This window comes from Sarcophilus harrisii, chromosome 1 (genome assembly GCF_902635505.1).
Source record: "Sarcophilus harrisii chromosome 1, mSarHar1.11, whole genome shotgun sequence".
In the NCBI taxonomy this organism is placed as follows: domain Eukaryota; kingdom Metazoa; phylum Chordata; class Mammalia; order Dasyuromorphia; family Dasyuridae; genus Sarcophilus; species Sarcophilus harrisii.
The window spans coordinates 271406447-271427396 of record NC_045426.1 but is presented as its reverse complement, the minus strand read 5'-3'; the positions used below and the strand labels follow the sequence as shown (position 1 = coordinate 271427396).

The 20950-nt window shown below is 35.0% G+C and overlaps 1 protein-coding gene across 15 annotated transcripts in view; it reads left to right on the top strand.

Annotated features, from left to right (window-relative positions):
- The window catches only part of LOC100928701 (ATP-binding cassette sub-family A member 3), a 251867-nt gene that overhangs the window by 146053 nt on the left and 84864 nt on the right, over window positions 1-20950 (top strand). For 14 of the 15 annotated variants that reach the window (XM_031942176.1, XM_031942127.1, XM_031942136.1 and 11 more), the window contains 5 exons: window positions 3692-3821; window positions 12724-12878; window positions 14555-14710; window positions 15077-15287; window positions 18780-18930. In XM_031942176.1, the coding sequence (XP_031798036.1) occupies window positions 3692-3821; window positions 12724-12878; window positions 14555-14710; window positions 15077-15287; window positions 18780-18930 (803 nt within the window). The remainder of the gene's footprint in view (window positions 1-3691; window positions 3822-12723; window positions 12879-14554; window positions 14711-15076; window positions 15288-18779; window positions 18931-20950) is intronic. The other variant, XM_031942131.1, reaches the window with a different exon arrangement.

Genomic DNA, 20950 nt, shown 5'->3' with positions numbered 1-20950 from the left:
GGATTCTATAATCACCTCAAACTATTATCATACTGCCATTCTCCATTTCTCACGCAAATTCCTTTAAAATGTTATTCATACATACTACTTATACTTCCTTTCCACCTATTCATAACCATTTGCAACTTGACTGCCAACATTATCATTCAACTGAAGCTGCTCTTTCCAGTGATTTTTTAATTTTGCCAAATCTGGTGGTCTCTCTCTTTTTTTTTTTTTTAGTTCCATATTTGTTGTATCACTGTATATCTGTCACTATTGATCATCCTCTCCTTTGCTCTTTGGATTTTTTGACCCTACTCATTTATTGGTCGACCTCTCATCTGTCTGCACGCTCAATCATCTCTATTGACTTAGATTCATATCATGAAGTGTGAATGTTCCTCATAGTTCTTTCCTGGATCCTTTTGTCTTCTTCTATACTTTTTCTATTAGTAACTCCAGAAATTCTCAAGAATTTAATTAATAACTCTTCAGATGATCTCATCTCTACATATCTAGACTTCGTCTCTCAGTCCAGAATCATAAATTGCTTAGTAAGATATTAAAATAAATTAATAATCTTTACCCTTAGACCCTCCATCTTCCATGTGATATCTATTTTCTATGGAAGGCATCATTAGCCTACTTCTAGTCAGGTTCTTACATTATTATGAATCACTCCTTCCTCATTTCAAATATCTATTAAGTCTCTAAATGTTACAATTATCTTTCCTATCTGACTCTTGCTCTCACATGACTGTCACCCTAGTTCAGCCCTTCATCAACTTTGATTATTGCAACAGCCTTGTAATTGATCTCCCTTCTTTTCTCTACTTTAGTCACTTCTACATGAAATATATATTTTTTTAACTTTTTAGTCAGCCAAAGTCCTGTGGCTTACTGTTGCCCTTCGAAGAACATATAACTTTTTCTGTTTCACTTTTGGAGCCCTTCACAACCCGATTCTAGCCTATTTTTTCAACCTCACTGGATATTACTCACACCTTGTCCTGCATTCTGTGATTCAGCCAAACTAGCCTTCTTTCTGTAGCTTAATGTCTGTTCCTATCTATCATTTCTTTGCCTTTAATACTGACCATCCCTCATGCTTAGGATGTACTGAATTCTTACTTCCACCTTCTAGAGTGCTTCTCTTCGTTTTTTTCCTCTCAGATAAGCAAAGATAGTTTTTAACATTCACCTTTGCAAATCTTTGTGTCCCCAATTTTTTTCTTTCTCTCCTAAATGTGTTCATACAGTTCCTAGATTTGTTTTGAAAGTCAGACACCCAGATACTTTATTTTGTCAACCTGAGAAGATCAATGAATTGGACACAAAACTAAAAATGCTAGAAAAAGAACAAATAAAAATCCCCTATTAAATATCAAATTAGAAATCTTGAAAATCAAAGGATAGATTAATAAAATTGAAACTAACAAAAATATTGAACTAATTAATAAAACTAAGTTGGTTTTAGGGAAAAAAAAAACAACAAAACAGATAAACTTTTGATTAATTTGATTAGAAAAAGTAAAGAAAAAAATCAAAAATTAAGCCTGAACCTACCATGAAGAAGAAATTAAAGTAATAATTAGAAGCTATTTTCCCAACTCTGTGCCAACAAATCTGACAATCTAATTGAAATGAATATTTGCCAAGTTTATTTTTTAAGAAGTTGTTTTCTTTAGTCTATATGTGTACATATTTTTTTTCTCTTTTCACCATATTTATTTTTTAAGGAGTTGTTTCCTTAAGTCAATTGTGTTTCCTTTTCCAAGCTATTGTCTTTTCCCCCAAAACTTTCATAATCTCTTGCATAGTTCTCATTTCTTTTCCCCATTTTTCTTCTATCTCTATTTTAAGACCCTTTTTGAACTCTTCCAAGAGAGACTTTTGAGCTAGAGTGCAGTTCACATCTCCTTTTGAGAATTAACTAAAGGCATTTTGCCTTTCCTGTTCTCTTCTGGGTTTGTGCTCTGATGTTCCCTATTTCTGTAGAGCTCTCTATAGTTTATGTTCTTTTTGCTTTTTAAGTCAAGCATGAGCTCTGCTGCTGGGCATAGAGGAAATTGTCCCAAGATTCCTTTATTGTCCCAGCTTCCTCTGAAGATGCATCTGGGCGTCTCGTGGCCTGCATTGGGGCTGGAGGTGCTGTAGGCTTCCCCACAGTGCTGGGTGGGCCTGGTCAAGTTCCTCCTTCTACTGGGGTTAGGGCTCACAGTTTGACTTCTGTAGTTGCATTGGAGGCCTTAGAGCTGTCCTGTTAATCCACTGACCTTTTGAGCCAGTAGCCAACTCTGCTGTGGTTTGGCTAAAAGCTAGCTTCCCTATGCCAGCCCTTTCAACACCTGTGGTGAAACATGTTCGCCACATGTTGCCCAATTCAGACAGAACCTTTCCTTCCAAGAGATCTTAAACAGGAAAATTGCTGCACTCTGAATGTTTGTGGTTCCTGTCACTCCAAAATCCATTCAGAGGCATGATCTAGTGTTGATTCTGAGGGAAGCCAGAAAGAGCTCAGGCAAAGTCCTGTCTGCTCTCTGCCATCTTGGCTCCATCTGCCCCCTCTTTTCCTTTAATATGCAGGTCAGACACCATATTGTGCATGAAGTCTTTACTGGTCATTCTCCTCCATCTCTTCCATTACGTCCCATACTGCTAGTACTCTTTCCCAGTTAGGATGGTTGTATTATTCTTTCCTTATTCTTATTCTTGATCTTCTCTTTCCACAGTGCTGCTAAGAGTTTTCGTTCTATTTACCTGCAGTCCTGCTAACTTCTCTCGTAGAACTCATTTTCCATTATCCATAAACTCATATTCTTTTGAGATCATTGCTGTAATAAAAATAGGAGATTTGGATTCCTAGGGGTCTGACCCTAAGCTAACATTCTCCTTTATCTTGCTCAATAACTGTTGTTTTGTGATTACAATGATTTTTTTCTATTTTATTTACCATTTCTTATTGAGTTTCTAGATTTCTATCTTTGTCCTTATTTCAGGATTAACCATTTTCTAATTTTTGTAGTTTCAATTGTATACTCAAATATTCTATTTTTTATTTATTTCTTTTGTTAATATAAGGGCTTAAAGGGGGCAGCTATCAGCACAATGGATAGAACAACAACCCTGAAGTCAGGAAGACTTGACTTCAAATCTGGCCTCAGACACTTAACACTTCCTAGCTATGTGACCCTGAGCAAGTCACTTAACCCATTTGCCTCAGCTACATACACACACACACACACACACACACATACACATAGGTTTAAACATAAATATTTTTCCTAATTAAGACTCATCATCTTTTGTATAAAATTTTGGCAGAGTTTCTGAACTGTTCTTGTTGCTTGTTTCTCTACTCTCTGATTCAATTTAAACAGCTCTTGTGATTTTGAATCTTTGGGACTTTGGATCCTTGCTTTTCCCTTTATCTTTCCATTGTAACTTTATAACATGCTATTCTAGGAAAATTGAAAGCACTGTGGATTCTTTCTATGTTCTGAAACATCATTTAAAGATGCCTTAAAATAAATTTTCTATTAGATAAGCTTCAAACTGTTTTACATTATGAAATAGAAATGTCTCTCCTCTTACATTTTTCTCTTTAGATTTGATGCTTTCAACAAGAGATTAATATATTCTTCAGAAATTTCAGGTTTATATAGATATAGATATACAGATAAAATTACTGTTTTTTCCTATTCCACAGGTGTTCATTACAAACAATATTAAGAAATATGCAGTAAATGATCTGACACTGAATTTTTATAAGGGACAAATCACTGTCCTTCTAGGACATAATGGAGCAGGGAAAACTACCATCCTTTCAATGCTCACAGGTAAGTTATCAATTCTGGTCAGCTGAGGAGCCAGGGATTTGATTTTTATATTTTGAAAACTGAAGATGTTAACTAGGATCACAATATCAGGCTTTCATCTACCCTTCTTATAGTCAGATTTGTCATTTTGACATTCATATATATACATCATATGTATTTATGTGTATAATATTCCAATGAGCAAAAGTCCATTTTCTCTTTCTCCTACAGTAACTTCCCCATCCCATCCCAGTTGAAGACAAAAGAAAAAATATGTAACAAATATGTATAGACTATCAAAACAGAATTCCACATTTAGCCATGACCGAAGTATTTGTCTCATTCAGTATTTTGAGTCCATCAGTTCTCTATCAGGGAGACAGGTGATTTGTTTCATCATCATGTTAGCCATTACATTGATAAAAGTTCTTTATTTTCTCAAAAGTTCTTTTATTCTCATTTGGGTTTACTATACTGCTGCCATTGTAAAAAATGTTTTCTTGAGACTGTTCACTTTATTCTGTACCACTTCATACAAATCTTTCCAGGTTTCTCTGAAACCCTTTATTTCATTATTTTTTATAGTACGTTAATATTCCAAACCATTTATGTATCATAACTTGTTCATCCATTTCCTAACTTTTGGGTACCCCCCCCCCAGATTCCCATTCTTTTCTACTTCAAAAGAGCTAACATATTTTTGCACATTCTTAGAATTGTTTTTCTTAGGCATAATCCTTGCTTCTAATTCCCACTCTCCCTTCTCCTCCTTATCTTATGTTTCCCTGTAAAATGTGTCTTTGTACCCAATTATATATTTGTGTATTCTCCAATTTTTTGATCATTTCATAGGACAATAAGATTCAAGTATCAACCGTCCCTCTACTGGATTTTTCTTGCTTGTGTAAATATCTTTTTGCACACCCTATTTTGGTGAAATAATTTTCCCTAGCCTTCCTTTGCTTTTCCTCTACCCCTCAGTGTATTCCTCTTCTCTTTTTTTACTCGTTTTAAGATCATTAAGACATAAGATAACTACCATGACTTGTCTCATTAAACCCTCATTGAGACCCCTAATAATGAGAAGATTCAGAGAAGACACATGTAGCATCTCCCCATGTTTAAATGTAAGCAGTTTAAACTTGTTTAGTTCTTTGTCATGGTTCATTCAAGTTTACCTTTTTACATTTCTCTTCACTCCTTTTTTTGAAGTCAAAGTTTCTATGCAGTTATCAGAAATGCTTAGAAGTCCTCTATTTTATTAAAAAATCCATTTTCCCTCTGTAGCATTATGTTCATTTTTGCTGATTAAGTTATTCATGACATTTCCTTGTTGATATGCCTATATTCTTTGCCTTTTGGAATACTGTATTCCAACTTCTCTGCTCTTTTATAATGCTGCCTGCTAAAAACAAATGTGATCATGACTGTGGTTCCTATGTAATTAAATTTTTTTCTTTCTGGTTGCTTGTAGAAATTTTCCTTTGATCTGGAAATTTTGAATTTTGGCTTTGATATTCCTAGATGGTAATCAGTGGATTCCATTTTCATTTGAACTCTTTCTAAAAGATTTAGACAGTTTTCTTTTAAGTTTCTTAACTAACAGATCTAGACTTTTTTTTGTGGTCATGATATTCATTCAATTTTTTCTTCTTAGTTTTCTAGGTCACTTGTTTTGCTATGTAATATTTTATATTCTCTTATTTTATTTTCAGTCTTTTGACTTTATTTTAATTTATTTTTATTGCCTTGTGAAGGAGTCATTGACTTCTGTTTATTCCACTTGGATTTTCAGGGCTTTGTTGCTTGGGCAAGGTTTTGTTTTTCTTGTGTATGAGACATTGCTGATAGATGTTTTAGAGTCATTCTCTTTTACTGGTTATATCTTGAACTTCCCTGCCACCTTTCTAGTTTTTTATGGTAGAATTTTTGTTTGTTTATATACTCAATGCTAAGGCTGCCACATTTCTGAAGGAAAGGTCTGGACTGGTTCTGTTTCTGCTTTCTTGGGGTATTGAATGTTGTATTAAATGAAGATCTTAGGGACAAGCTGGGGATTTGCAAGCTTTCAGTGCTCCCAAACTGATCTGATACTGGGAAAATTCTGATTGCTTGCCCTTTGGTCTGAGCTTTGCAGATTCCTGACCTGAATTTGAGTATGAGCCAGTTGGGAACTTCTTTCAGTTCAGAGTGACAGAATTGTAGGTTCTTTTTTGTTCTGAGATTGTGGCCCTCATTATTACTTTGCAGGCTAGGATATGTGAAGACGTGCATTTTTAAATCAGCAGGAGTCAGGAATTCAGGTTAGGGGAAAATCATCAATCTTTATTCTCAGTGAAGAAGGATCAGAGGTGGAAGATAATCGGCGATAGCAATGTGTGCAGCTGAGTCAAAAAGCTAGCTAGATCAGCAGCCACACAACCAGCAGCTAGGAGAATGGAACCCAGGCCCAATCTCTCCCAGCTTCTCTTCCTGTCTCTCTCTGCCTCCACCCACCAAAATTTCGTCATTTCCTCTACAACACATTAGGACTTGCACAGAGAGTGGGCAGGGACCATTCTTTATCCAATCATGTATATTAATAGAATGTGGCCCAATTACTATTTAGCCTCACGTACTTGGGACCTCAGTGCATCAACACAAACCTCAGCCCATTACACATGACTTTACAATAAATCATCCAAAAGTCCATGAACAACTGAGAGGGACTCCAGAAGAGAAAAGTAGCATCAATAGCAAAGAAGCCTTACCTCTCAGAATGATCAGAAATAGAGTAGAGATATGGGTGCTTGTAAGGTTCGTGATTCATGGGTACTCAAACTTTTTCTAAATAATTATAGTAATTCTTTTTTACTTTTTTGAAATAATACATTTTAAGCTTTTCTATCCTTTATATTAGTTGTGTCATACCCTTTGACAATTGGAGAATGGCTTGAATTCTCACAAATTAGAGTCAGTTCTCTATATATTTTGGAAATAAGGCCTTTATCAGAACCTTTGACTGTAAAAATGTTTTCCCAGTTTATTATTTCCCTTCTAATCTTGTCTGCATTAGTTTTGTTTGTACAAAAGCTTTCTAATTTAATATAATCAAAATTTTCAATTTTGTGATCAGTAATGATCTCTAGTTCTTCTTCTTTTTCTTTCTTTCTTTCTTTTTTTTTTTTTTTTAATAATTATAACTTTTTATTGACAGAACCCGTGCCTGGGTAATTTTTTACATTATTAAATTCACACACTCACTACTGTTCCAACTTCTCCCTTCCCTCCCTCCACCCCCTCCTCTAGATTGTAGGCAGTCTTATACATGTTAAATATGTCATAGTATATCTTAGATACAATATATGTGTGCAGAACTGAACAGTTCTCTTGTTGCACAGGAAGAATTGGATTCAGAAAGTAAAAATAACCTGGGAAGAAAAACAAAAATTCAAACAGTTTACATTCATTTCCCAGTGTTCTTTCTTTGGGTGTAGCTGCTTCTGTCCATCATTGATCAATTAAAACTGGGTTAGGTCTTCTCTTTATTGAAGAAATCCACTTCCATCAGAATACATCCTCATACAGTATCGTTGTTGAAGTATGTAATGATCTCCTGGTTCTGCTCATTTCTCTAATTCTTCTTTGGTCACAAATTCCTTCTTCCTCCACAAATCTGAGAGGTAAACTATCTATGTTTTTCTAATTTATTTATAATCTCATTCTTTATTCTTAGATCATGAAACCATTTTGACCTCATCTTGGTGTACCAATGTTAAGTATGGATCAATGCCTAGTTTCTGCCATACTAATTTCCAATTTTCCCAGCAGTTTTTGTCAAGCAGTGAATTCTTATCCCAAAACCTGGGGTTTGGGGGTTTGTCAAACACTAGATTATTAGAGTTATTGACTATTTTGTTTTGTGAACCTAACTTATTCCACTGATCAACTTGTCTATTTTTTAGGCAATACCAAATGGTTTTAGTGACCGCTGCTTTATAATATAGTTTTAGATCTGGTACAGCTAGGCTGCCTTCATTTGATTTTTTTTTCCATTAGTTCCCTTGAAAGTCTTGACCTTTTGTTCTTTCAGATGAATTTTGTTATTTTTTTCTAGGTAATTAAAATAATTTTGGGGGAGTTTGGTATAGCACTAAGTAAATAGATTAGTTTAAGTAGTATTGTCATCTTTATTATATTTGCTCAGCCTATCCAAGAGCACTTAATATTTTTCCAGTTGGTTAGATCTGACTTTATTTGTGTGGAAAATGTTTCATAGTTTTGCTTTGAAAGTTCCTGACTTTCCCTTGGCAGAGAGATTCCCAAATATTTTATACTATCAGCAGTTACTTTAAATGGAATTTCTCTTTGTTGGATTTTGTTAGTGATATATAAGAATGCTGATGATATATGTGGTATTATTTTCTATCCTGCAACTTTGCTAAAGTTGTGGATTATTTCTAATAGCTTTTTAATAGAATCTCTGGGGTTCTCTAAATATCATCTTCAAAGAGTGATAATTTGGTTTCCTTATTACCTACTCTGATTCCTTTAATCTCTTTTTCATCTCTTATTGCCAAAGCTAGCATTTCTAATACAATATTGAATAGTAATGGTGATAGTGGGCAACCTTATTTCACTCCTGATCTTATTGGGAATGGTTCCAATTTATCCCCATTACATATGATGCTTACTGATGGTTTTAAATAGATGCTACTGAGTATTTTAAGGAAAAAATCCATTTATTCCTATACTCTCAAGGGTTTTTTTGTTTGTTTGTTTGTTTTTATTATTATTATAACTTTTCATTGACAGTATATATGCATGGGTAATTTTTTACAACATTATTTCTTGCACTCACTTCTGTTCCAACTTTTCCCTTCCTTCCCTCCACCTCTCCTCTAGATGATAGGCAGTCTTATACATGTTAAATATGTCATAGTATATCTTAGATACAATATATGTGTGCAGAACCGAACAGTTCTCTTGTTGCACAGGAAGAATTGGATTCAGAAAGTAAAAATAACCTGGGAAGAAAAACAAAAATGCAAACAGTTCATACTCATTTCCCAGTGTTCCTTTTCTGGGTGTAGCTGATTCTGTCCATCATTGATCAATTGGAACTGAATTAGATCTTCTCTTTATCGAAGTTATCTACTTCCATCAGAATCCATCCTCATATAGTATTGTTGTTGAAGTGTATAATGATCTCCTGGTTCTGCTCATTTCACTCAGCATCAGATCATGTAAGTCTTTCCAAGCTTTTCTGTATTCATCTTGCTGGTCATTTCACAAATCCTACTTTCCTGGGAGTTCTTTATCTTTTCCAATTCACAAATTCTGTTTTCTTGGGAGTTCTTTACCTTTTCCAATTCACATTTCAGGAAGTTGTTTTGTTTTTTTTTTTTCCACTTTATTTGTGGTCATTTCTTGCAGAACAATAATATTCCATAACATTCATATACCACAATTTACCTAATGATTCTTCAATTGATGGGCATCCATTCATTTTCCAGTTTCTAGCTACTACAAACAGGGCTGCCACAAACATTTTGGTACATACAGGCCCTTTCCCTTCTTAAGTATCTCTTTGGGGTATAAGCCCAGTAGTAGCACTGTTGGATCAAAGGGTATGCGCAGTTTGATAACTTTTGGAGCATAGTTCCAAATTGCTCTCCAGAATGGTTGGATTTGTTCACAACTCTACCAACAATGAATCACTGTCCCAGTTTTCCCACATCCCCTCCAACATTCATCATTTTTTTTCCCTGTCATCTTGGCCAATCTGACAGGTGTGTAGTGGTATCTCAGACTTTTCTTAATTTGCATTTCTCTGATCAATAGTGATTTGGAACACTTATTCATAAAATTGTGAATTGGAAAAACAAAATAACTCACTAAAAAAAATAGTTAAAGGGGAAAAAAGTCCATACAGCAAAACAACTCATTTAAAAACTCAATTGGACATATACAAAAAGAAGTAAAAAAAAGCTAATGAAGAAAAATAACTCATTAAAAATCAGAACTGGACAAATAGAAATGAATGATTTGTTAAGACATCAAGAATCAGTCAAGCAAAACCAAAAAAAAAAAAGCTGAGCATTTTTTTTCCAGGGAAGAAGATGGACATTTAATGAAAGAGGTGAATTCCATTTGTTTCTAATGAAAAAACCAGAACTAAACAAAAAATTTGACCTCCAAATATAGGACTCAAGAAAAGCATAAAAGATAAAAAGAACTCTTGAGAACTGTATTTCTCTTATGGGCATACACAAAGTGCCCTGGAAAGAGCCCCACACTGGAAGTGTCTGCCTTGGAAAGTTCTACTGCCCCAGGCAGACTCCCCCCTCCCTCCTTGCTGCCCCCCACTGCAGAATTGTGGCTGCCCCAGGCAAACACCACCACCCTCTACAGAAATGGGGCTACCCTGGGCAAAAGGCCTGTGTTGCAGAATGCAGCTGCACAGCTGTGCTGTGGTCCATGCTGAGTCACTCCTGGTGTTGGGTGGGTGTGGCCAGATCCTGTTAAATTCTGGCATTTTTTGGAGTACACTCTACTTTTGGTGTTTGTGTAGCTTCTCTGCTGATCTACTGCTTTGCAACCAAAGCAGAGCAGCCAACCTGTGGTAGAGTTCTCCCTGCAAATTCTCCACCTGCTTAGACCATCCCTGCCCCCAGTCAGCTCAGTGTGCTAGCCTCTGGATCTGCCTTCCTGCTTGCCATGGCTTGCTCCTGCCAATCAGGACAAACCTTTTCTGGCAGTCTTCCAGATTATTTTAGGTTAGTAATTTGTTGTACTTCCAATATTTGTGGATTTTGCCAGTCAAGCACTATTTCTGAGGCTGAATTTGGTAATTAATAATGAGGATAGAAGGGTAGCTTAGAATGACGCATGCGTCCTCTCCGTCATCTTGGTTCTGCTCCAGTTATTTTTTATAATACATATTTTACCTTTTCCTTTTTAAAAAAAATATTTTTAGTTTATTCTAATATTGTTTTATTCATTCCATTCTGATTTTCAGAATATCTATTATGTGATGAGGTTTTCTACTTTCTGTTTAAAGTTATTTATTCCCTTTGTAATTTCTTTCTCCAGAGCTTTTTTTATTAACTTTTTAAAAAATCTTTTACTTGATATAGGTTCTTTTATATTCCTTATGGACAAGCCAATTTTTTTTCCTCCAAAGCTCTATTTGTATTAATTCTAGAATTTCCCCCCTCTTCTAGATTTAGTTCTTTGGCATCTTTTGAACCAGGATATTCATTCTTCTCTCATTCACTCACATCTCTAGCCTCAATTCTTCTCTTATGATTGTGCCTGAGCTAGACTCTACTCCTCTCCACATTCTTGAACTAGGCAGTCAGGCTCTTTTTTGTCCTGACTTTGATTACTTGGTTTTTTGCTGACATATTTCATTTTCTCCAAAGTGACTGTACTTAAAGCATAGAGAGGTTTCATGTACCTGTTATATGTCTACAATGTGAATACTGTGGTCTTATGACCCTCTGGATAGTTTGTAGTCAAAGCGCTGTAGACTTTTCCTCACTTGATATGGCCTACTCAAAGCAATGACATTTCCTGGCCCTGTTTCCACAAATAGACCACTGTGGATTTTTACCCCAAATACAACTTCCCCTTCTAAATATTAAGGTTGCTTGCCTCTCAGAAACAGAACAGCATTCTTCAGGTTTCCTTGGAGTTGTTAAAGCCCTGACAGGTTTCCAGATTATTTACCTGAGTTTGTGCTAGTTTCTCTGATTAAGTTCCCTTTTCCACTTTCTCTCAAACTTTTCTTTTTATATATATTTGTACTAGATTAAAAGACTTACATGTGATTTTTCTTTGAATGAGTCATCATTGGATCTTTTGTTATTCTTTTTTCATAACTAGAGCAAGAAAGCTGTGTTCAACTATAATCTTTTGTGTTATTTTAACTAAAGTTCTCATGTCATTAGCTTATTACTGACTACATATAGAATGTACTGTAATGTATTCCAAAAAAAAACAACTTTAAATCAACAGCTAGAATCTTGATTTTTTTTTTATATTACAAATCTCTAACCATTTGTCTCTCATATAAGTTTTCATATTATCTATCTCAGCCACTTTGGCCCAGTTAACGTTATCTCTCTCTCTCTCTCTCTCTCTCTTTCTCTTTTTGTTAATTTAATTTTTAAAGTTTTGAACTTTAACATCAAAAAAAGCACATATATGTCAGAACACACACAAAAAGATGATTATATATAGAATTGTAACTCCATTTCATGCCACTTTTTAAAAGCATCTAATAAATTCTACACTTTCAAAGCTGTCTTTTCCCTTCTTAATTTCTACTTTTTCCATATATTTCAGTGGCCCCTATTTTATTTATAGCAAACCTCTTTTTTCTCCCTCAATCTCATCCAATTAAAAACTGAAAGATTAAAAAAAAAAAAAGTATCCACACAAATAGGCTTTCTGGGAGCCTTCATGTGTAATCTAGGTATTCTAGCCTCTGATCCTACCTAGATTAGGAAATGTTTATTTTGTATCTGAAGGCCTTTCTCTTGACATTTCAATGTTTCCTTCTTTCTTTTAACTTTTAATCCTTCCAGACATTCAGCTTTTCCTAAGAAATCACTTAGGAACTCCCTCTTACAGGTCAAATTGTAAGAGATCAAATGAGTTGCCCAAATTCTCACAAGTTGTCACAAGCATAAAGCTAGTAACTTTGATTCCAAATCCCAAATTCATTTTACTGAATCAAGACATCTTAGGACTTTATTGATATTCTGCTCACAGTTTCTATTTTGTGAATGTTGTTGATTGTTGTACTGGAGTTGAGATGAAGTTAATCTGTCAAGATAAATCAAAAGAGTATTAAATCCAGGACAATATATTAACATGCCTTCTCCCTAATTTAAATGTCTTGCATATGTTTTGTTTGTTTGTTTGTTTTCCTTAGGTATGTTGCCTCCAACAAGTGGAGAGGCATATATCTGTGGGTATGAGATCTCCAAGTCCATTGTTCAGGTCCGGGAGAGCATGAGTTTTTGTCCCCAGTATGATATCTTATTTCATTACATGACAGTAGCTGAACACCTTTATTTGTATGGTCAGGTGAGCCAAAGAAACAGTTTTCTATTCTCTTACAGAATTACATAGCTTTAGAACTAGAAGGGATCTCATTATTCCATTAATTAATCCAAGCCCCTAATTTTACAGATGAGAAAATTTAGGGCCAAAGTTGTCATTTGTCTATTATCATACAGTTAGTAGTAAATATGGGATTTGAACTCTAGATCCTCCAACTCCAAATCCACTATATTCTATCTAACCACTATATTTACTTCTTTTCAGTCTTCTGACATATAAAAAGTTCAAGAAACATAGTTTCTGGGCAATCAATCATTTTATTAATCATATTAGGGTATAATTAATAAAAGGGTCAATGGCATTCTAGAATGCCAGAGACTCCTCATGGAACCCACTCAGATCCCTTAGAAGAATAGATGTTCTTGAGAATGGCATCAACTCTGATTGATTAACAATTAGTTAGATAATGAATATTATAATGATAGGGGCAACCTATTCTAATGAGGGACTAAGGGATCCAACTGATTATGCCATTCATTGACAATGAAAGACTATTTCAAACCAGACCACCACCCCACCCCATCCCATCTCAGGAAATCCAATCTGCCTGAGTGCAACACATTGGGTCAGAATTCACCATAGATTAAATTCCTTCTAAGGTTCATTAGTTGGGTGGGGTTACAATTTCAAGATTTCATCTCATCATATTCCTTCTCTTCAGAGAACTAAGTTTTGACCTAATTTCCAAATGAAGAAAGGAAAAAAATCCTTTTTTCTCAGATGAAATGTTTAGAGTGATGTAGCTATGGATTATATTTCAAAATATATTTTCTGAAGGATTATCTGTCTAAGACAAAATGGAGAGACACTTTTAAGTAAATTCATATTAGTGAATGTCATGCAGGTGGCAAAATTAATGGAATCAAAACTTCAAAGTAATTACACTTAATAGGAACCATTAAGAAGAAGAAGAAAGTAACATTCTATTGATGCAGTAATGTTACAGTACTTCTATAGTCAGCTATGAAAATCAGAATTTAAACTCATTATTCATATATTTTTCTGAAGAATGTCATATTTTTGCACATATTTAACCTATATCTAGTTGGTACTTATCTTGGAGAGAGAAGAAGTAAGGGAAGGAGGAAGAAACATTTGGAACACAAAGTTTTATAAAAATGAATGTTGAAAATTATTTTTACATATTTGGAAAAATAAAATATTATTGAAAAAAATTTTTAAGGTAAAAAAAGTCACATTTTACTGCTTTAAATGTCTGAAATATTGTATCAGGTCTCTTATTTTTTGTTTTGGTAGCATTGAAATATTTTAAAATATATTTTTGATAAGTTATTTTTATTTCCCGTTGTTTCTCTTCTCCCTCTCAAAGATCCATTCCTTAAAACAAACTATACAAAATAGAAAAATAATTGACAGAACTAATCAACATATTGAAAAAAACTGATTTATCATTATAAATTGCACAGTATTCAGTTTTTGTTTTCTTGTTATTTGTTCCATTTACATTGTTATAGTCATTGTTTATAGTATTAACTTGCTTCCACTTAATCTAAGTATATATTACTTCATATAAGGAAGGGTTTTTTTTAAATCACTTGCTACCTTAGATGTATTATAAGACAGAGAAGGCTCTTACTTAGAATCAGAAATGTCATTTAGGTGCTCTTTTATGCTTTCAGTTGAAAGGACTGACTCGGAAGGAATGCCGTAAAGAAATTAAACAGACTTTGAAATTTTTCGACCTGGAAGAAAAGCATGATGACTATCCAAAATCCCTGACAGCAGGCATGAAGCGAAAACTCAGCTTATGCATTACACTCTTAGGAGGCTCCAAGGTACAAACAGTAGCAAAAATGTATCCCTCTCTCTGCTTGATCAAAAAAAATCAACACAAGTGAGCTGATCCTAGTATGGAATTGTTCTCCAAAGGGGAGCTCCCAGGGTGTCCTCAGTGGAGTGATGCATTCATATTATGATTGGAGTAAGTTGATCATATGTGTGAAATATTCAGTGTTTTACTGCATCTAACTAGAGCTTATTCTGATCTTGTTGACTGCACTCAGGCAAGTGACTTAATGCCTTGTGCTCAGCTTTCTGGAAAATTAAAAGTGCAAAGCAAAACAAAGGTGGGCTTTATGCACATTAAGGCTCTATATATGAGACACATTCTAATGACATGGTGCTGTTCTTCTGCTCTGCAGGTAATCATTCTGGATGAGCCAACGTCTAGGATGGATCCCATCACTCAAAACAATACCTGGGAACTTCTTCAGCAATATAAACAGGGCCACACCATTGTGCTGACTACACACAATATGGAGGAAGCAGATGTGCTGGGTGACCGCATTGCTATCATGGCCAAGGGGGAACTGCAGTGCTGTGGCTCTTCATTCTTCCTCAAACACAAATATGGTGTCTCCAGGCTTTTTCCTTTTTGATGCATTCTTCATACCACTGTTAAACTTTCTTATGTAGCTGGATTTTTGGGGGGTCTCTCAAAAGAGCCCTGAAAATAGAGCAAAGAGAAGGGGAATAGAGCAGAGCTGCCTGGGGGTGGTTAAGCTTTCTTTTTAGGGCTCTCTAAGCTCAAAGGGATTTCAGATTTAATATAGGGTAAATTAACCAGAAGTTTTTTTTCTTTAATTTGTTTAACTCAAAGTTTAAGGAGTCTGTAGGGCAAAAGGGAAAAAACAAAGCAAGCAAGAAATAGAGAAGTAAGGAGGGTGGAACAAAAACCTTTGTGGATGAGTGGAGAATAGGAGAATTTGGAGCAAGCATCCTATATGCTGAGCTCTGCAATCACAATTTCAATTCTTCAATCCATCAAAAAACATTTATTAAACACTATGTGACAGACACTGATAAACACCAAAGATACAAAGAAAGACAAAAGGCAATCCCTGATGTCAAGAAGCTCAGAACAGGGGGAGACAAAATGTAAACTACTATGTACAAGCAAGTCAAATGTAAGATAAACAGGAAATGATGATCAGAACGAAGGCACTAAAATTAAGAGAGCTTTGGAAAGACTTTGTGTAGAAAGTGGACTTTTACCTGGAACTTGAAGGAAATCAGGGAGGTCAGTAATCAAATTAGAGAAGGGAAAGCATTCAAGGAATGGGGGACGGTCATTAAAACTGTCCAGATAGGAAATACAGAGTGTGTTGTTCAAAGAACAGTAAAGATGTTAGTATGAACGGGCAACTGGGCAGTGAAATATAGTGTGAAATGTAAGAAGACTGGAAAGACTGGGGAAGTGTGTTTATTAAGGACTTTGAATAGAAGATTTTATACTTATCCTAGAGGTGACAGGTCTTGGCAACTAATTGAATATGTGTGGGAAGGGGAAAGAGGTGGTAAGAGTGAAGTGTTGAGGTTGACATCTGGGTTAAAAGCCTTTGTAATAAATAAGTGTGGAAATGGGAAAGATTTTGTGGAAAAGATAATAAATTCAGTTTTGGACATGTTGAGATGTCTTTGGGAAATCCAGTTTCAGATTTCTAATAAACATTTAGAGATCCGAGATTGGAGGTCAGCAATGATATTAAGGCAGGATAAGGAGATTTGAGAATCATCACTGTAAAGACAATGATATAGTTCATGAGAAATAATGAGAACATCAAGTAAAATAGTACAGAGGGAGAAGAGAGGAGGACTAAGAACAAAGTCCTGTGGGATATCCGTGGTCAGTGGGCATGACCTGGATGAAGCTCAAGCAAAGGAGACTTAGAAGGTGCCATCCAATAGGTAGGAGAGAGCAGTGTCCTAAAAACCTATGGAGAAGAGAAGGGTGATAGACAGTGTCAAAGATTACAAATGAATGAAAAAAAAAAAGGATGGAGAAGGCTCTTAAAGTGAGTATGCATCTCTGATAACTTTGGAGAGAGCAGTTTTTGTTAGAATGAGATCAGAAGCCAGGCTGAAGGGAGCTGAGAAGGTAAGGTGCAGCAGAGAGATCCAGGAGGTCTTTGTGAGGATATTTGTAGGCAGCACAGAGAGAGCCAGTGGACAGGGAAAGATTAAGGAGAAGTGAGAAAGCAGGGATGCAAAACAGGCTGTCTGTTGGTGGAAACTCAATGAAGTGGGATCACTTGTTGAGGTCGAAGGATTTACTTTCATGTGAGGGAGGGGTAAAAAAGGAACATGTGACCAAAGGTCCCCCCAGGATGAGGGGAGATAAAGAAGGGGGAAGAAAAAGGAAGCTTTTGGTAAGTGGGCTAATCTTTTCCCAGTAAAATATGATGTAAAATTCTTATCTGAGATGAGTGGTGTGGTGCATTATATTTATAGAGCCATCACCAGTCTCTGGACCTGTTCTTCAGAGGCAAGTTGCATGAGTAATGTGGAAATATGTTTAACGTGATTGCACATGCATACCCTGTATCATACTGCTTGCTGGCTTGTAGAAGGGGAGAAAGGAGAAAGGGAGGGGAAAAATTTGGAACTCAAAATCTTATTAAAAATAAATGTTGAAAATTATCTTTACATGTAATTGGAAAAAAAATACTATTTACTATTAAAAAACAAAAACAAAGAGGCAAGTTACTCATTGAGAATGGCCATAACAATGTTCCTTTGTTTGCTAATAGTTGGATAGATCTGAGATTCTGTCCCTGGCTCTTTAGTGTCTATCTCTGTCACTGGGGAGGGGTAACTGACTGATTATATCCAGAATTCAACATATAGACTTCAAATAAGACACTGCTTTGTCTTCAGCCTCCTCAGTCTTTCATCTGTTAAGTCTCATTTTTTGTTCCATGCTGCTTGCTTCTCCATCTCTTTGTTGCTTCTTTGTTTTCTATCCTTCCACACTACAGCCCCTTCAAAGTCTTGTTTGAATAAAAAATAAAGTGAATGTTCTTATGATGGTCTTAAACTCTATGTTCTTATGATGAAAGTCTTAAACTCTATGGAGCCTGAGGAAAACTAGAAAAAGGGCTTGCCTAGCTGTAAGCTCTATCCCTGTCTCTCCTTGCTGTTTCCAGGCTTTTTGGGAGAATCGACAAAAAGATCATGCACATTTTTAAACTACTTTCATTATATGTCTTCTATTCACAAAAAATCCATGATGGCTTCCTCTTTCCAGCTCTATTAAATCTGAACTCCTCTCCTTGATTTTTAAGAACCTCTTTAATCTGACCTAACTTTATCTCCCCAATTGTATTTACTGTGATAGAGAATTGTCTAGGGGCCCTGATGAGCTAAGATCTCCCTAACTCATCTGATAAGAAGATCAAATAACATAGGGAGTGAAGTCAGAGAAGTGTTTCTTTTTAATTTCTCCTTTAGAAGGAGTCAAGTTCTTTAGTCAGCTTCTGAAGGAACAACAAAGCCCCATGGTGTCCTTTAAAAAAAAATCCCACTCATTGAAAAAAAATGGAAATAGCTAGCCACCTAACTGTCTTATAATGCCATCAAAAAATCAATTACAGAATTTCATCATTTCTTCTAAAGGGGAAATGAAAAAGAATTTTGTTTAGTCATGTCCAACTCTTTATGACCTCTTGTGTATGGTTGTTGTGGTTTGTCATTTCCTTCAGTTCATTTTTTTAGGTGACAAACTAAGGAAACAGGGTTAAGTACTTTTCCAGGGTTACACAGTAAGTATTTGATGCTGGATTTGAACTCAGGAAGATGAATTTTCCTGACTCCAGGCCCAATATTATACCACCTAGCTGCCAAGGAAAAAGAAATACTTCTGGATATTTCTATATAATATTTTAATCTCTATTGTTTCTGTTACTTGTCTTTTATATCCACTAACTAGTTTATATATTGAGAGAACTTATTTGATTGGGACTCTTCTCATCTACTTCCCTCTCTTCACCCCCACCCCAACATCTATACTAAGAAGTAGATCCATCTGTCAATGAATTCATCTAGTCTTAAAAAATATTTTTTCAGGTGCTGGATACCACATGATCATAGTAAAGGAGTTTAAATGTGACACAGAGAAGATCTTCCAAGTTGTTCAGCAATATGTACCAGAAGCCAATTTGGAGAACAACTTTGGAACTGAATTATCTTTTAGCCTACCTAAAGAAAGTACATACAGGTAGAAATCGAGAGCATGTTGGCCTAATGGGATTTCTCCTGTTCAGGATTCAAGTTGCCTTTTTTGGATTTCTCAAGTTTGGCAAATCTGCCTTTAGATAATCTAGTAATCTTGTCATTACTGCCATATATCAAGCAATGGGTAGTCAGTAAATTTACACCTTGGAAAGTCACACATTGAAATTACTTCTACTGTCTTCATAGTAAGCATAAGAACAAGAGAGAGATCACAAATTTCATCCCTTCTGCAAAGCTGGATAAAAATAAATAAAAAATTATTAAAAAGGAAGAAGAAGAAAAAGCTTTCCTAAAACATAATACAGTCAAGGCAAAAGCAAAAAGTTTAATTAAAAGAGAGAAGGAAGGAAACTATACCATTGATATGAAGTAATATCAATATTAAACATATATCCCCCAAGTAGTATAGCATCTGGACTCTTAGAGGAGAGTTACAAGAAGAAATAAACAGAAAATCTATTTGGGTGGGTCAAATAACAAATCAGAAAAACAATAATTTCATCCAAGAGAATGACAGGAGTGAGACAACATACCAGTCCTACCAAATTCTTTTTATGACACAAATATGGTGCCGATAGCTAAACCAGGAAGAGCCAAAATGGAGAAAGAAAATTAAAGACCAACTTCCCTAATACATATTGATGCAAAAGTTTTAAATAAAACATTAGCAAAGATATTCTAGCAATTTATCATCAGAATAATACACTATGACCAAATGGGATTTATACCAGGAATATAGAATTGGTTCAAAATCAGGGAAACTATCTGCATAGTTGACCATATCAATAACAAAACTAACAGAAATCACCTAATTATTTCAATTGATGCAGAAAAAGCTTTTGACAAAATACAGCACCCATTCCTATTAAAAGTACTAGAGTTCATAAGAATAAATGGAGTTTTCCTTAAAGTGATAAGCAGCATCTATCTAATACCATTTGCTAGGATTATATGTAATGGGAATAAACTAAAAACGTTCTCATTAAGATCAGGTGTGAAACAAAGATGCCCATTATTACCACTATTATTCAGTATTGTACTAGGAATGTTAGCTTTAACAATGAGAAGAAAAAGAAATTAAAGGAATTGAGTAGATAATGAGGAAACAAAACTATTACTCTTTGCAGATGATATCATTGTACACTTGAAGAATCCTAGAGCACCAACTAAAAATCTATTTGAAACAACAACTTGTGTAAAGTTACAGGATGTTAAATAAATCCACCTATATCATTTGGTACACAGAAGTGTATTACTGATGCTGAGTGAAGTGAGCAGGAGAACATTATGGACAGTAATAGCAAGATTGTGTGATGATCAACTATAATAGATTTAGCTCTTCTCAGCAATACAGAGATCTAAGACAATTTCAACAGACATGGGATTGAAAATGCCATCTTCATTCAGAGAAAGAATTATGGTGATTGAATGTATCTCGAAGCACACTTTACCATTTTTTCTCATGGTTTTTCCTTTATGTTTTGATTTTTCTTTCACAATATGACTAATTGGGAAATATTTCAAATGATTATACATGTATAACCTATATTAGATTACTTGCTGTTTTGGGGAAGGGAGAAGTAAGGCAAAGAGAGGGAAAAAATGGAACTCAAATTCTTATAAAAGTTAATGTTAAAGTTATCATTACATGTAATTGGAAAAAATAAGATACTGATAAATGGGGGGAAAATAAAATGACAAGCAGGCTAATTTCAGAAAAGCCTAGAAAAATTTGTATGAACTGAGGCTAAATGAAGTGAGTAAAACTTAAGAGAACATTGTACACAGTAAAGCAAGATTGTGTAATGATCAACTATGAAAAATTTAGCTCTCCTCAGTACTACAGTAATCACTACAGTAATACAATTCCAATAGACTTGAGATAAAAAAATGCCATCTGCATCCAGAGAAAAAAATGTAGAGACTAAATGTGTATTGAAGTACTGTTTTCACTTTTTTCCCCCTTGTGGTTTTTCCCTTTTTTTCCTGATTTTTCTTTTACA